We start from the raw sequence: 16423 nt of genomic DNA on the forward strand, positions 1-16423 counted from the left end.
CCGAAGCAACTTAATCCACAGCACACAGGACATTTCAGAAAACACTTCTCTGGTGATGAACCAGAGTGCAGACAGTCACTTTCTGCCGTGGCCGCCTTCAGGCACACTAACACTCTTGTAAAGGGGTCGTCAAATCACATCCTGTGACTGCCTGGGGTTTCTATGACCTAAGTGTCTGGTAAATATCTTGCTGTTACTCATTAGGTAAAGCCTATTAGAATCCAAGGAGCTGTTGGATTATCTGGGTTTAAAATTAAATACTCTACATAATTCATCTAGCATTAATTGATTTACATAATTCATCTACCATTACTGATTTACAGAAAAAGTCAACTTACAGCTTAAATATGGAAATGCTCACTGGATTTCAAGATAAACTACTTCACTCCTACCACAAAGAACAAGCATAGTTTAAATGTTTATTCTGTCAGAAGATTAAAGGTTAATAGTTTATTTGAATTCCTAAAGAAAATAAAGATTACAACCAAAAAATAGTTTTCTATCATTTTATATTTCTATTATTTAGACTTTGACTTTCAAATTTATATAAAATTCTTAAAGACTGGGAGAGTAGGGAAAAAGCATAGTGAGCAGACAAGTATGTAATGTCATTTGAAAAAAAAAAAGCACCATCTACAAATGCTATCACGCATAATGATTATAAAAGAAATCCTCCAAAGATTCAACTTTCCCCATGAATAGACTTTGTACTTACTGTAATGCTCACCTGGTCTCCTGCCAGAACAAATATTTTAATGTAAAATTTAATAAATGGAACTAAAGGTATTATGTCTAATTTAAAATTCCATATTGTGTAAACTATTGATATTAACATAATTGAGTTTGTAAACAATCCATTTGCAGAAGCTAACCTTAGACACTGTATTGACCCAAAATATCTAGTGGGGCTCATCTGCAAAATGAAGCATCAATGCCTGGAATTCATTAGAAGTGTTACATGTTTAATTTCTCCTGCCCTACAGCTCCATTGTCTCGTAAAAATTTTCCTTTGATGTCCCCCACTAAAAGAATTAAAGGAATATTGTAATTGAAATGTCATCAATAATTCACAAGACCCTCCTCCACAGCAATACATCTGATGAAATATTAATTGAGCTCCACAGACTGACAGTCTGCAGAGGAGCACTTGCCTGTAATTTGAACCACGAGTCCTGATCTTGCTGTAGCTCAGACCTGCCAAGAAGGCAATTATCTGGATGGTCTTGCCCAATCCCATTTCGTCTCCCAGAATTCCTCCTGCCTGCTGGCAGTGCAATTCCCACAGCCACCTAACACCTGTCTGCTGGTACCTACAGCAACACACACCACAAGGAAAGAGAATGAGCATGGTGGGCGACACAGACCGTAACAGAAAGTACTCATGAATTAATCATTCAGCGAGGTTCTAGCACCAGTCAGAGAAACACGCCGGATGTGTGTTCTACATGAGTATTATATTCATAAGGTCATACATTTTTGATTACCTAAAGCATAAAATCACACATTTTTCTTTACAGAACATTAACACATTTCTAATTAAACTGATAGATAGGGTAATTAGGGACTATTTCATTTCTTTTTCAACATTAGAAATAGCCTGGTAAACAAGCATAAACTTATTATCTTTTATTCAATATCCTCCTGAAAAAAAACTCAAATGTTTTTAGTTATATAAAGTTCTAATAATTTTTCTATGAAAAGATGCATTAACATTTACTTTTCCAATCTGAACAGCATAAAAAAGCAAGACAGAGAAGACTACAATTTACAGTATATACTGTTGAAAAGTCACTTGGTAATCATATTATCTTTTTATAGGAAAAATTAAATTTTAAGGCCATAAACTAGTCTGAAGAATAGGGCTAATCACAAAATTAGTACATAACAGATGAGTCTGTCATATTACTAGCAGAAGCAAGAAAAAAACAAAAACAGTTTAAAGGCTCAAAAACACAAAAGGTCTTTTAATATTCTAAAGTAGAACTTGATTCAGTGACTTTATCATAGATACAAAGGTCAGCGCTATTAAAATTTTAAATAAATAAATTTTAAGCTTGATTTTAAATAATATTTTAAATTTAAATTTTAAATAAAATTTCAAATAGAAATAATACACTCCCCTCTAAAAAGAAAAGAGAGTTGGTATTTGCCCTTTCCCATCAATGGTATGTTTAATTCAATCATCTAAAAGTGAAGTTTAAAAAGGAACAAAGCAAAACACATTTCTGAGAATGAAAGAAAGATTTAACACGCATGAAGATTATCTGCCAAGTTTAAAAATCTAAAGGAAAAAGCACTTAAAAGACAATGACAGCTAAAGATCCCCCCCCCACAAAGAAAATACCAAGGCTAGTGAGACGGCTACCCTAAAAGAAGGCAGTTTTGCTGTTTTACTGCCCAAATGTTTAGTCTCTGCTGCATGGTATCTCTCCCTAAGATCTCACGGATTTCAGTCCCTGTGAAACTAGTTTTATTTACTCTTCTCTCAGTAAGTATGTCATCATTAACTTTCCCCAGTATTTTGAAAATCAGCTGTGGAAAAAAATCTAGTCCAAAAAGTTCCCCAAAAAACTGATGTACGTTCACAATCCACTGAATTCCAGTCAACCAGCCTCCTCTTACGGAGGCACAAAACTAGGGGGCCGACTCCTCCGGGAAGAACAGGGGCCAAAACGTCCCGGTGGTCGTTCCAGTGCTTTCCCACTACACGAAACCGTCTCCACCCCACACGGCTCCAATCAACTGAAAGAACCTAGAGAGGGCAACCGAGAAACAAGGAAAGGAGTAAGGGTGACCAGCGCGGTATCCAGAGGGAGTCAGGTCGTCCGGATTCTAGGTGACCCACGAGAGGCAGGGACAGTGTGCACGACGTCTCCTCATCTACAGATGTAATTTCCAGGGGCGTTCAAACAGCATCTAAAGAATGACTTAAGGAAAAACAGCGACTAGGCAGCCTTGTAAGTCACGTCACCACATGGGAATCCCCAACCACACCTGGGGACACTGTGCAAAGGTGGCAGAGAACAGACCCCTTCCTATGAAGGCCCTGGGCTGCCCCAGCGCGCTGGACGGCAGGCACGCGCCACTGGACGAGCACTTCCGGGCCTGGGTTCCGATGCCAGCAGCGTCACTGACTGACTCAGGCTGTGCTGCCTTAATTTCCTTAATAATAAAACGCTGTAAAACAAGTACATACTTTAAAGGAAAGCAGGCTATGGAATTCCGTTTTCAGAACTGTTTTGAAAACGTAAAAAGTTACTCTTCAGGAAAAGTTAAAGATTTTTACAAACTGCTGTAAAAGAGGAACAGAATTACTATACTCTGCTTCCCCCACAAGACTGAAGCACCACAGGAGACCCACAGATCACTGCCACACTAAGCTAAGACTGCATGCTAAAGATTGACTTTTGTCACTTGATTGCTAAATCACAGAGTCAAATGTATTTTCTGCGCAAATTTTCAAAATAGAGTTTTAAAAGTTAACCAGGATGGTGCAGAAAATAGCACTTAAATAGATAACAGTATCTGCTGACTCCTTTGTGTACAAATATATCCTATTAATTTCATTCCACATAGTGTGGTAAATATGGTAAAAATATATCTACAGCTCCCACATTTAGACAAAAATGCACATTCGACTTCATTCTTGAGGGTATTTGCCAAATCACTTAATACTCATGTAGAAGTATCCTGTCTTCATTAAATTAATCTGTAACCTGGGTATTCCTTCCGCTAGTACAACACAGATACTATTTGGCCTGTTTCTTAGTAAGAAATCACTTTAGAGAAGATGAAAAGAGTTGCCAATAAATATTATCTCTATTTATCTTTCCATAGTTAATTTTCATTTGGGAAAAGCAACAGCCAAAGTAGCCACTTCTACAGGCTATAAAACATCTCCAAAAATTACTAGAGATTCCCTACAGTTCTTTATAGTTCTGTCCAGTATAGCAACCCCACCAAGATACTTCACATCTTTAGGATTCAGCTTTCTTATATGTTTATTGGGATAAAATAACTACTCCCTCTGTCCCCTCCACCCTCAAGAGAAAAGTTAAAATTATAATAAAAGCTCTTTGAGAGGAAATATAAAAAGCAGGCTCTTTTTAAGTAGACCTCTTGCACAAGTTTCAGGCATGGCTATCAGCTCAATCTATGAAGGAGATTAAACCCAAGTGTCTCAAAGAAAGACGTTTACATCCTGCACCTGACCACCAAGTGATGATACAAGAGACAGAAAGCAGCTACTTAACGCTTTAACTTCCTGTGTGCGTCAAGGAAGCTTTCCTAAAGTACCTTGTTAAGTAAATCCCAGGAGGGATGAGACTGCACACCTGGCTCAGGATTTACGTTCATCACGGAGATCGTACCGGACACGGAGACCGTACCGGACCTCGTGGGCTACGGACACGCACCTACCACAGGGCATCCATGTATCTGCAACCCTGGGCCACTTCACATGTAAGACACAGTTTCAGGTAGAAACTCAGTCCTGAAGCTGTTTGCCTACATCTTGCCTTTTGATATAAGAATAACATCTACAGGAAATACTTAGATACACATTTGGTCAGCTCAAAAGTATTATACCCTTAGGTACAGTACAAGACACTCAAAAAAAAAATCTCTACAAAGTTTTTATTTCAACACAGAAGTGTAAGACCTCTGCAATATTGATTTTAATAAGCAATTCTTCTTAATTAATCTGATTTAAGAAATTAGAGATTTGGTCCCTTAAAAATGCTAAAAACAACAAAATAACTTGATATAAATAGCTTTTAAAGCGTTGTTTTTAGTCTGCTGATACAGGTCCACATAGACTTATAAGTTTATAAACACACTGAATGCACACTTTAGTCAATTTATTATCATCTAATTTTAATGAACAGCATGTGGCTAAAATTTCATTTGACAGTAACCATATTCAAAATAAATTGCTGCTAGTACCTTGAGGGCCCACATGTAACTATATGCAGTTCCTAAAATATTAATTTGTAACAATGGCGCGACGACAGACGTAAAGAGAGGAACACGTAGCACATACTTAAAAAGCTTTTTGAACAGAAAACCCGGCATTTTAAAACCTTCGTCAAATTCAGCATCGCTTTCCTCAGAATCATCTTCAAGTCTCAAACTCTTCTCTTTGTCCTTCAGTCTCCGTTTATTCCATCTCCTACCATGAAAACAAAAATCATATTTTCATTACTTTGGTTCCAAATCAGATTAAAATAGACAGTTCAAAGTAATACAAAGAAAAAAAAAAAAAAAAAACAGACAAAATAGAGCAGTCCTTTAGCTTTCTGCTGCCATCGTTACCCAAAACACTGATGTTCAAGGGAAAAAAAAGATTATCCTTTCCCTCCTCTTCAATTCAATTCTCATTTGAATTATTATAGCTGCTCTAGAAATATTCCTGTAAGGTCTCATTTCATTATCAAAACTACTTGCTCCTCTCCCGGCATACCCTAAGGGAAAATTTCTCTGCTAGTTCCTAAGATATATGAACTTAATTCTAGAAAAGATTCAGTGGAAATTTCAATATAACTAAATTTATAGATACTAAATGTCATAGCTCCAAAATGACAATGTAAGAAAAAATAAATTTTATTTATAATTACTATTTCTGTGCTAAAGATATGATGGTCATAGGATAAAACAGCACAACATCTTGGAACATAAAGCAAGTTTTTGGTCAAAATTACTGTGTATCAGATTCACATGTTGATTACTTAATTAGGGAGAGGCATCAACAATATAAAAGTATGGATAATGATACGACTGAGGAAGAAAAAGTGTTCGCTAAGTAAAATCTAAGTTATAAATTTAGTTATATGATGCTTTTCAGATACGAAATAGGATGAACATTTATATTTCAGAAGGGTGACTCCATGTATGTATAACAGAAGAAACGTCTGAAGATCTGAGGGTATCAGTGATACAGCAAGGCTACTGGAGAGGTGCAGCCGTTTAGTCAGACGGATTTTGCACCCGTATAACTAAAATGGACACTGGTGTCATAGGGGAGGAAAAAAACTCAACAGCCTCACATTCTAGTTGCTTCCAAAATAACAGGATAGCTTTTTTAGTATGCATGCAACTGACACTTTGAATCTCACAAAATGGTGGAAATGAAATAGAGCAGTAACAGAGATAAATGCCTTCCAAGTAGAAAGCTCACAGGAAGGGGATGAGAACAGCAACGCATTTAGGAAGTCATTAACCTGCTCTGACTATGCAGGACTAACAAAGTGTGAGGGAAGGTAGAGGAAAACACGAGAGGATAACACTGCACACGCGGCCCAGGTGGAAGAACGTGCTTCCCGATACCAATCACCAAACCAGCACGGAGGCCAAACACGGGGGCGACAGGCAACCCTGAGCGTAGATGCTGGAAGACCTTAAAGCATGGCCTCTGACTGATTCCAGCCTGGTGACAATTTCAGCGCTTCAGAGTAAGGGAAAGGGGCTAGCTGAGGCTCACCTGTGATCAGCAAGGAAGAACCAGTTGGTGACCTGAAACTACTTCACAGCGCCTATAAGCAAGCACCGCTGCTGATTTTCAGAGAGCAGACAGCGGAAGAGGCAGCGCATGGCCAAGCCTAAGAAAACAGCCCACATAGCCATCAAGTTAATACGGGACAGTGCTTTTATGGGAGATTTTTAATGGCCTTTTTGTGCTTAACCTCTGCAGGCAATCTCTTCCTCTCTTCAATTAGTATTTTTCTTTCTTAAAAGTCATCACCATGCAATTCAGGAAGTACCTCTAAGTGGCTCTAACAGTCTTAGCTCCTCTTCTGAGTTGCACATTATCTACAAATTTAGGTAAGCGCAGTGGCACACAGCACTGGTTCTCAACACGGGGGCACCTGGGCACCTCTGAGGGCGACCCCCACCCCACCCCAGAGTAACTCGACAATGCCTGGGGACAATCTGGTTGCTACAGTGCTGGAGGGAGGGGAGACATACTAGTAGTATTCAGCGGGTAGAGGCCAGGATGCTGCTAAACATCCTACAATGTCCAAGACAGTCCTCTACAACAAAATATTATCCGGTCTCAAATGTCAACAGTGCCAGGCTGACAAAGTCTGATATAAAAGTATCCCTTACAATTAGAACTTAGAAACTAAAATGATGTCTATCCATTTTCCTGATATATATGTGGCTCAGACGGTAAAGCGTCTGTCTGCAATGCAGGAGACCCGGGTTCGATCCCTGGGTTAAATGGCAGCCCACTCCAGTATTCTTGCCTGGAAAATCCCATGGATCGCGGAGCCTGGTAGGCTACCGTCCATGGGGTCGCAAAGAGTCGGGCACGACTGAGCGACTTCACTTTCACTTTCATACGTATCTGAAATTTAGCAATCAAGCGATTTCAGATAATGAGATAGCCCTCAGTAGCCAAATTCTTACTATCAGAGCTCAGAACCAAACATCTGCATAATAAAAGATATTTCTTTTTAGCAAATTTGTGGATAATATAAATTTTGAGGGAAAAAAAAATCACAAAAACTTAAAAAATCACAGCCACTTAAAAATACTTCATTTTGCATCTACTCAAAAATAATGTTACAGGAAGAAAAAGTAAGCACCAGATGATGCCAGCTTTATAAGTCAGGCACAGCAAGGTCATTGAATATTTTGCATACAAGAGTTTCACACCTTAAACTTCACAAATGATAGCTATTTCCTCAGACTTAGCCAGTTAATCTTTGTGGCTATTAAATTTCCCACCACATCACGCTGCTTCAACAGTTTCAGCTTCCTCCCTCTCACTCTTTCTTCTCTGAAATATATGGGCATCATGTTGCCACAGAACACACAGCACCTAGGAAACCACATAAGCCACCACAGAATGATTGCATTCCAGTGCCTTCCGCTTCATAAAGAAAGATGAAAAGAGACAAACATTCATCCAGTTTGGCTAACAGATGACTAAAGGTGGTGAGGAAGAAAATCATTATTGCCTACAAGTATTTGTATCATTGTGAAGACAAATTGCCCCAGTAGAATCGTACGCACATATTAAAGACAGAAACTCCCAGCGTTATAAAACCACACGCACGTGTGGTCCAGCTAAGAGACTCTCCCGGTACACAGAGCGGCCATTCCTCACGCGGCAAACCACCAGGAGGCCTGACCGCCCAACCGCCCCACCCGCGCCACCAACCGGGGCAGCACCGAGCGCTGGGCAGCAAGCACCACCACGCGGCGTGCTAGTGGGTGGAGAGGAGCCAGACCCACCTCAGCTCCAGGAGAAACACATGTCTCCCCATCCCAGGTGCCAACAGGGTCTAAAACTGCTCTCTTCAGGGTGCTTAACTCGTGGTCCTACAGTCTGGCAGGCTGAGCGGCCTGCACAGTCTGCAGGTATAAAAGGGACTTCTGTGCTGTGAATAAAGCGGGTCTGACATGTGCCCAATGAGCACAGGCTCAAACCCTCAGGCTCAGACGGTCCAGAACCCAATCCCACTCCCATGCCTTACCACCTCAGCCCTCAGCAAGCAACTTAACCTCTCTAGCATCTACATTTCCTCATCTCTGAGATGCGGGAAGAGGGGCATCTGAGTCACTGGATTTGGGGGGGATTAAATGAGGTGCCACATATAAAGCACGTATCATAAGACAAGGGCATAATAGGTGCTCAATGAATTAATGTATTATATATAACCATATGTACTTACCGAAACCTCATACAACCCTGAGTGAACTGCCAGTGTTCACTTACAGAGGAATAAACAGAGGCATGTACAGTTCAACACAATCTGCAAGAACATGCGAGAGGACTCTGCAGCAGGCACCTCTGCTCAAAAACCATGACAGTCTGTCAAATGGGTGCTCAGTAAATGACTGTGAGGAGCATGAGCACCATGAGTAAAGACTCTTAGCCATCAGAAGGTATCTGCAGGAAAATGTCGATTTAAAAGTGCCATAACAGATTTGTAAATAGTTAATTGTCATGAAGCGTGGCCACCTTTTTATATGATAGTTAACAACTACAGAATAACCTAAAAATGGTTGGGAGTGAGTCAAAATTAAGATCTGGACCCAGAGGTGTGAAATCTTAAAAGTGGCCTCAGAAATGTCTAAATTCAATTATCTCAATAAATAAGCTAGATGACGGATTTTAAAAGTAGAACAGGGCAGTAAATAGTCCAATATTTACATTTTTGAAAAAGTAATCGTTGTCACGTTTTCTATTCCCTCGTTTTAAGAGTCACACACGTAAGAGTCACAGCTGCAGCCACATAAAACCAAGCGGGCCTGGTGTTCTCTGGCAGGGCTTCCAAGTCCCCACACGGCTGCCGTAGTCAGCCCGCTGCTGAGGCTGCTGGCAGCTACTTAGAAGAGAACCCAGTAATAAACATAAACTTATAATTCTAATCAGATGCAGGCAGGGCAAACGCTGCTTGGCTTCGCCACATCCGCGCACGAGTGAGAGCCTGGCCCAGGCTGTGGGCCCTGGGGCTGACGCTGCAGCAACCATCTGTCAGCAGCGGCTCGGACCCAGGCCCGACAGACAGCAAGGCTGCACAACCAGCTGAACTGCACAGAACAGTATGTCCTTCAGTTGTAACCTACTGGCATGCCCTGTCGATGGAACCCGGAGGATACACCTGAGAAGTTAACTTCTTTTCAAAGGAGAATTTCCAGCATTTCAAGGATGTTCAAAATGCCAGAGCAGAACACAGCCAGCTGCCACCATGCCAAACCTTGAGCCCACTCATCGCTGAGCATCTGCATGCCCTGCACTGTCCCCAAGCTCCCTCCCGCAACACACACATTCATTCACGTGCCTGGGGACCCTTCAGACCTCAGCCCGAGCAGCACCCCTGGAAGAAGTCTTGCGCAACCTGTCAGTGAGGTGTCCAGTCCCCCAGGGGCCTTCCTAATACCACGCGCCTTGGGCACACCTGATGTCTCCACTACCAGAGCGTGAGCATCTTTTGACACCTGTACCTGTCTCCCCTGTTAGACTGGGAGCCACCTGAGGTCAGAGACGGTCTCAGTCATTTTCATATCTTTAAAGACTAGCATAATGCCCACCTCACCAGAGGCTCGATAAATGCTAAAGAAATGAATCAACAGGGTTCAGAATTGGGTGAGGAAGACCCAGGGGCAGAGAACCATGGCTTGAAAATGGTCATAAAATAGGTCCCTCAGCAATGGTTCCAGAAACGTCCTGTTCTAGCTCCCTTGGGCCTGCCTCCTGCAGCACTTCCTGCCCCTTCTATATGCATAACTCTGGGCTGTAGCCCCTGCATAAACATGGCTGGGTCCACTGCAAAGAATGAGGCTTGGCCAAGAGCGACTGCAAAGTCAGAGATGTTTAATTTAGAATTTTACAAGGAGGAAAAAAAAAAAAGAGAGAGGAAGCTCATTACATTGAACGACAAAAATTTTGTAAGGTGTTTCCAATTCCCCGTTTCTGTTTTTCTGGGCTTCCCAGGGGATTCACCTTGCAACAGGACTGGTCTTTGCACACCAGCTGATGGGAAGAAATAAGGAGTCCTGAGTTTGGGTCCAAGGCTCCCAAGGACCAGGTGGGAAAGGCTGGGCAACAGATTCAACTTTTTATGAGAGGATTCATCTCTTGGCAGAGGAAAAAAGAAGTTTACATAGCCCTAATCTATATTTACATTAACGGAAAGGAAATAATGTTTCTAGTGTTGCCACTTTCATCTTTTCTTTAATCCATACATATAACAGTCACAGCTGCAGCCCAACAAAATGAGGTGAGTGTGTTACTGACTGGCAGGTTTTCTAATTCCTCTAGTCCCTCAGACTCCAGTGGTAGCTACCAGAGCAGAACCAGCAAAAACACAGATGCAAGCTACCCACTGAGAAGGGGAAACTGGATGTAGGCAGACAGCGACGCTACAGGTCTGTCATTAGCAAGGGGAGGCCTTGAACTTCAGAAACATCATCTGACAACGCTGCATCTGTCTCCTCGACCACCAAAGGAGCCAAATAACAGGTTCTTATAGGACTAAGTGAAGCAATGTTTACTATATGCTTTGGAAACTATTTTTAATACTGCATACATGTCAGACACTGTATCACAATTATTGGCAGATTACACAAAAAAGCAAAACTGAGAAATCTGAATTAATTGTAGGTTAAATGTGGATAGTAACAAATGTCAGGACACTGTGGAACTGCAATCTAGGGTGGGCAGGAGTTAAGCGTACCAAGTCTAGAAGACCATCACGCTACCGTGCCTGTACTATCAGCCAAGATGAAGATTATCATGGTCACTCTGAGCACAATGTCCTACTCGCTGAGTGAAGCGAAGATGTAGAAAACCAAGCCTTACAAGGCACAAGAGAAGGATCTGGAACACTGACCTCTAAACAGAGAAAACTACAAAGAACCAGTGTAATCTTGACCCACCCACACTCAGAGCCAACGAGTAGGCTATTGGTTAGAAGAATGCCCCCTGGGCAGATGTCCAGTGCCCCCTAGTGTGTTCAAAGGAGAAATAATTTTTTATTTCTCCCCAACTGTTAATAATGTACTTATATAGATATTTTATCACTAAGTGGACATAATCATATTAATAAGAAATATATGAAAGTTAAGAAAAGCCTAACATTAAACAAAACTAAGTTTATAACAGCATATGCCATATGAGTTGGCAATGCATATTAAATATAATTGTTAATAGCACTTTTTACCCTGGAAAACGTTTTCTTTTCATACATATCGATATTTATATAAGCTCTTCCTCATGATTCTCATAGACCCTCTTACTGGCTTGATGAAATCTTACTAGAAAATGTTTTATCTAATGGACATACACATAACAGGACTAGCTAATTTTTGTTGAGTGTCTGATAGCTGCCAATGTCTCAGATATATTACCTTTTGTAATCCTATCGTCACCCTTGAAGAAGGTACTGTCATTTATAGATGTGGAGATACACAGGACCTCATAGCTACTCGGTAAGACTTGGGCATTCTGACTCCATGGCCTGTGATTTGCACCCACTATGCCATATATCCTAAAAGAAATCCAACCTTGAACATTCACTGGAAGGGCCGAAGCTGAAGCCCCAATACTTTGGCCACATAATGTGAAGAGACAACCCTGGAAAAGACTCTGATGCTGGAAAAGATTGAGGGCAGGAGGAGAAGGGGGCGACAGAGGATTAGATGGTTGGATGACATCACCAATTCAAAGGACATGAGTTTGAGCAAACTCTGGGAGACAGTGAAGGACAGGGAAGCCTGGTGTGCTGCAGTCCACTGGGTCACAGAGAGTTGGACACAACTTAGCGACTGAACAACCACCAAAATGCCCCCTCAGCTGTGGACAAGCTATGTTTTGAAATTATATATACATACATACTATGTTTTAATACATAATATATTTTCTAAATTTAGAGGCAGAAAACACCCTAATAACAACAACTAAGAGTAACTGATTAAGCGTGCGGGGTGCTGCTCTAAGTGTTTACATGTATTAAACAATTTAATCCTTACAACTCTATGAGACAAATACTATTCTTAATCTCTTTTTCTTAATTAAAGAAAGGTAGGCAGGGACAGGTAAAGCAGCCTGCTCAAGATCACCAATGTGAAGGTCTCAACCTGGAGTCTGTGCTCCTGTTACATAATCTTGAGTTTCAAAAACATTTTCAAACTTGCAAAAAAAATCACCCTTTTTCTCACAGCACCAGCCAAAAAGGTCAATAATCACCTCTCTAAATGCTATACAATGAAAACACTTCTACAAGAGCAAACTAAATTCTAAAACGTCAATTCAAATTTGTCTCAAGAAACATCGGTGTGAAAGTCTAGAGCGAGGAAAGATGGCCATTGTTTGTGCACAATAACATGATTCCGTCCACACCTTGCTGCTGTGCAGGGTGGGTCAAAACCCACTCTTCACGGGACACCTGCTAACTTACCCAAGTAACAGTGAAATCAATTAACAGTTCTGATTACAGATAATCTGGGCTGAAAAAACACATCAGTTCAGTTAAGTCACTCAGTCGTGTCCAACTCTTTGTGATCCCCTGGACCGCAGCATGCCAGGATCCCCTGTCCATCATCAACTCCCGGAGCCTACTCAAATTCATGTCCATCGAATTGGTGATGCCATCCAACCATCTCATCCTCTGTCCTCCCCTTCTCCTCCTCCCTTCAATTTTTCCCAGCATCAGGATCTTTTCAAATGAGTCAGTTCTTCACATCAGGTGGCCAAAGTACTGGAGTTTCTGCTTTAGCATCAGTCCTTCCAATGAATATTCAGGACTGATTTCCTTTAGGATGGACTGGTTGGATCTCCTTGCAGTCCAAGGGACTCTCAAGAGTCTTCTCCAACACCACAGTTCAAATGCATCAGTTCCTCGGTGCTCAGCTTTCTTTATCATCCAACTCTCACATCCATACATGACTACTAGCCTTGACTAGATGGACCTTTGTTGGCAAAGTAATGTCTCTGCTTTCTAATACGCTGCCTAGGTTGGTCATAGCTTTTCTTCCAAAGAGCAAGCATCTTTTAATTTCATGGCTGCAGTCACCATTTGCAGTGATTTTGGAGCCCAAAAAAATAAAGTCTCTCCCTGTTTCCATTATTTCCCCATCTATTTGCCATGAAGTGATGGGGCTGGATGCCATGATCTTAGTTTTCTGAATGTTAAGTTTTAAGCCATCTTCACTCTCCTCTTTCATCAAGAGGCTCTTCAGTTCTTCTTCACTTTCTGTCATAAGGGTGGTGTCATCTGCGTATCTGAGGTTAGTGATGTTTCTCCTGGCAATCTTGATTCCAGCTTGTGCTTCATCCAGCCTGGCATTTTGCATGATGTACTCTGAATATAAGTTAAATAAGCAGGGTGATAATATACAGCCTTGACATATTCCTTTCCCAATTTGGAACCAGTCTGTTGTTCCATGTCCAGTTCTAACTGTTGCTTCTTGACCTGCATACAGTTTGAACATTCTTTGGCATTGCCTTTCCTTGGGATCAGAATGAAAACTGACTTTTTCCAGTCCTGTGGCCACTGCTGAGTTTTCCAAATTTGCTGGCATATTGAATGCAGCACTTTTACAACATCATCTTTTAGGATCTGAAATAGCTCAACTGGAATTCCATCACGTCCACTAGCTTTGTTCATAGTGTTGCTTCCTAAGGCCCACTTGACTTCGCATTCCAGGATGTCTGGCTCTAGGTGAGTGATCACACCATTGTGGTTATCTGGGTCATGAAGGTCTTTTTTTGTATAGTTCTTCTGTGTATTCTTGTCACCTCTTCTTAATATCTTCTGCTTCTGCTACGTCCATACCATTTCTGTCCTTCACTGTGCCCAACTTTGCATGAAATGTTCCCTTGGTATCTCTAATTTTCTTGAATAGATCTCTAGTCCATGCCTGAAGAACTATGGATGGAGGTTCGTGACACTGTACAGGAGGCAGTGAACAAGACTATCCCCAAGAAAAAGAAAGGCAAAATGGTTGTCTGAGGTCTTACAAATAGCTGAGAAAAAAAGAGACGCTAAAGGCAAAGGGGATAAGGAAAGATATACATATTTGAATGCAGAGTTTAAAAGAATGGCAAGGAGAGATAAGAAAGCCTTCCTCAGTGATCAATGCAAAGAAATAGAGGAAAACAACAGAATGGGAAAGACTAGAGATCTCTTCAAGAAAAAACACATAACGTAATACCAGACACACCAATACACAGGCACACCTTGGAGATATCACAGGTTCGGTTCCAGACCGCCACAACAAAGCAAATACTGCAATAAAGCAAGACACATGAATTCTGTGGTTTCCCAGTACATATAAAAGTTACGTTTACATTATACTGTAGTCCAGTAAGCGTGCAATAGCATTATGTCTAAAAAAGTAATGTACATACCCTAATTAAAAAATGGTTAGTTAAAAAACTGTTACCCATCATCTGAGCCTTTAGAGAGTCAACCTGTTTCCAACAGTAACAGCAAAGATCACTCATCATAGATCACCATAACAAACACAATAATGAAAGTCTGATATACTGTGAGAATTATAAATGTGACACAAAGATATGAAGTGAGCAAATGCTACTGGAAAAATGGCAATGGCAGACTTGCCTTGTCTTAAGGCAAGTCTATCTTCAATCTGTATTGCCCATACTGAAATGCCTATACTAACCTACAGAAAAAGCAAACTATACCTCTTATGGGAACTGTCAAACACTAGGAGGCTGAGATCATAAATTAATAAAATGAATATGCCCGCTCCAAAATTTCCAAGCAAGTCACATATTTTGCTGCTTGAAATTTACAACTGACCTTATTGCTCTGTTTTCAGTTTTAAGGTGCAAGGGCCACTAAGATCTGTAGTGACTGTGAGGGGAAAGTCACACACCATGCAGTTAAATCATTCCTAATATAGGGTGAAATTTCAATATCAGGATCATTCTCCACTTACTGCAATATCCATGGAAGAAATTCTACAACAGAAGCACAGTGAGTACAATTTGATTTTTAAAAATATATTCAAGGCACCAAGCTGGGTGTTTAATATAGTTTGCATTTCTGTGGTGCAATAGGTTTTCTATTTCAGACAGCTGAGAATCCCTCACAGATTAGTCTAATTTGCTAAATTGAGACACGCGGTGTTTTACTTTTCTTATCTGCCTTTTTATGGTCTATCTGGGTGGACTTAATTGGCACATCTGAGCAGATGAAATACCCTCAGTTAGGAGTCCAGATCTCACAGAGTAAATTAAGACTGATGCAGACAATTATGCACTGGAGCTGAGGATGAGAGGTGTGTGCGGAGCATGAAGCAGAATTAGTCTTCATTTGTGTCTTAGCTTCGTCATTTAAAAGAAGCCAAGATGCTCTCTATGAAACCTCCTTAAGGGAGTTAACTTTTTCTTCTCTTTAAAATATAGATTACTACAAGAAAAGAAAAAGAAAAAAAAAAAAGAATAAAAGTTTATTTCTTAAGAAAGCAATTAACTCCCAGAAACTGATGACAAGAACTATCAATAAATACTTATAGTCTCTGGGTCAAATCTAGATTAAATTTTAACCAAATTCAGATTTTTAGAGATCAAATGATTTGGGGTTTTTTTGTTTGCTTGCTTGCTTTGTTTTTAAGGCACAAGCAAATCAGGTCTACAATGTAATCTGGCCTTTGCCTGGCTGTGACCTGAATCTAAGTGCGGTGCGAACAAAAATCTAACTGAAGGATAAACAGGGGACAATCACAATGCAAAGGGACTGGCTCCAGAAAAGAGGGAGAGGCTCTGTGAAGACAATAAAATGGAGACAGAGCAGCTGGGGATGTGGGAGCCACAGCCTTTAGCACCATTTCAAGCCAGGGCTGGGACCTGCAGGAGGGTGAAGTGTCCTCATCAAGCCATGGGAGAAACTGATCACTGAGGCCACGGCACCAGTCCACGCTGACAGGCCACTCCCTCCTGACCCAA

At 40.9% G+C, this 16423-nt stretch overlaps 1 protein-coding gene across 2 annotated transcripts in view; it reads right to left on the bottom strand.

Moving 5' to 3' along the window:
• Nucleotides 1-16423, bottom strand: part of ERCC6 (ERCC excision repair 6, chromatin remodeling factor) — a 71809-nt gene that overhangs the window by 35843 nt on the left and 19543 nt on the right. For both annotated transcript variants that reach the window (XM_006061860.4, XM_006061861.4), the window contains exons 6-7: nucleotides 5042-5170; nucleotides 1152-1310 (exon numbers count right to left, since the gene is read on the bottom strand). In XM_006061860.4, the coding sequence (XP_006061922.3) occupies nucleotides 1152-1310; nucleotides 5042-5170 (288 nt within the window). The remainder of the gene's footprint in view (nucleotides 1-1151; nucleotides 1311-5041; nucleotides 5171-16423) is intronic.

Source organism: Bubalus bubalis, chromosome 4 (assembly GCF_019923935.1).
Source record: "Bubalus bubalis isolate 160015118507 breed Murrah chromosome 4, NDDB_SH_1, whole genome shotgun sequence".
Classification (NCBI taxonomy): domain Eukaryota; kingdom Metazoa; phylum Chordata; class Mammalia; order Artiodactyla; family Bovidae; genus Bubalus; species Bubalus bubalis.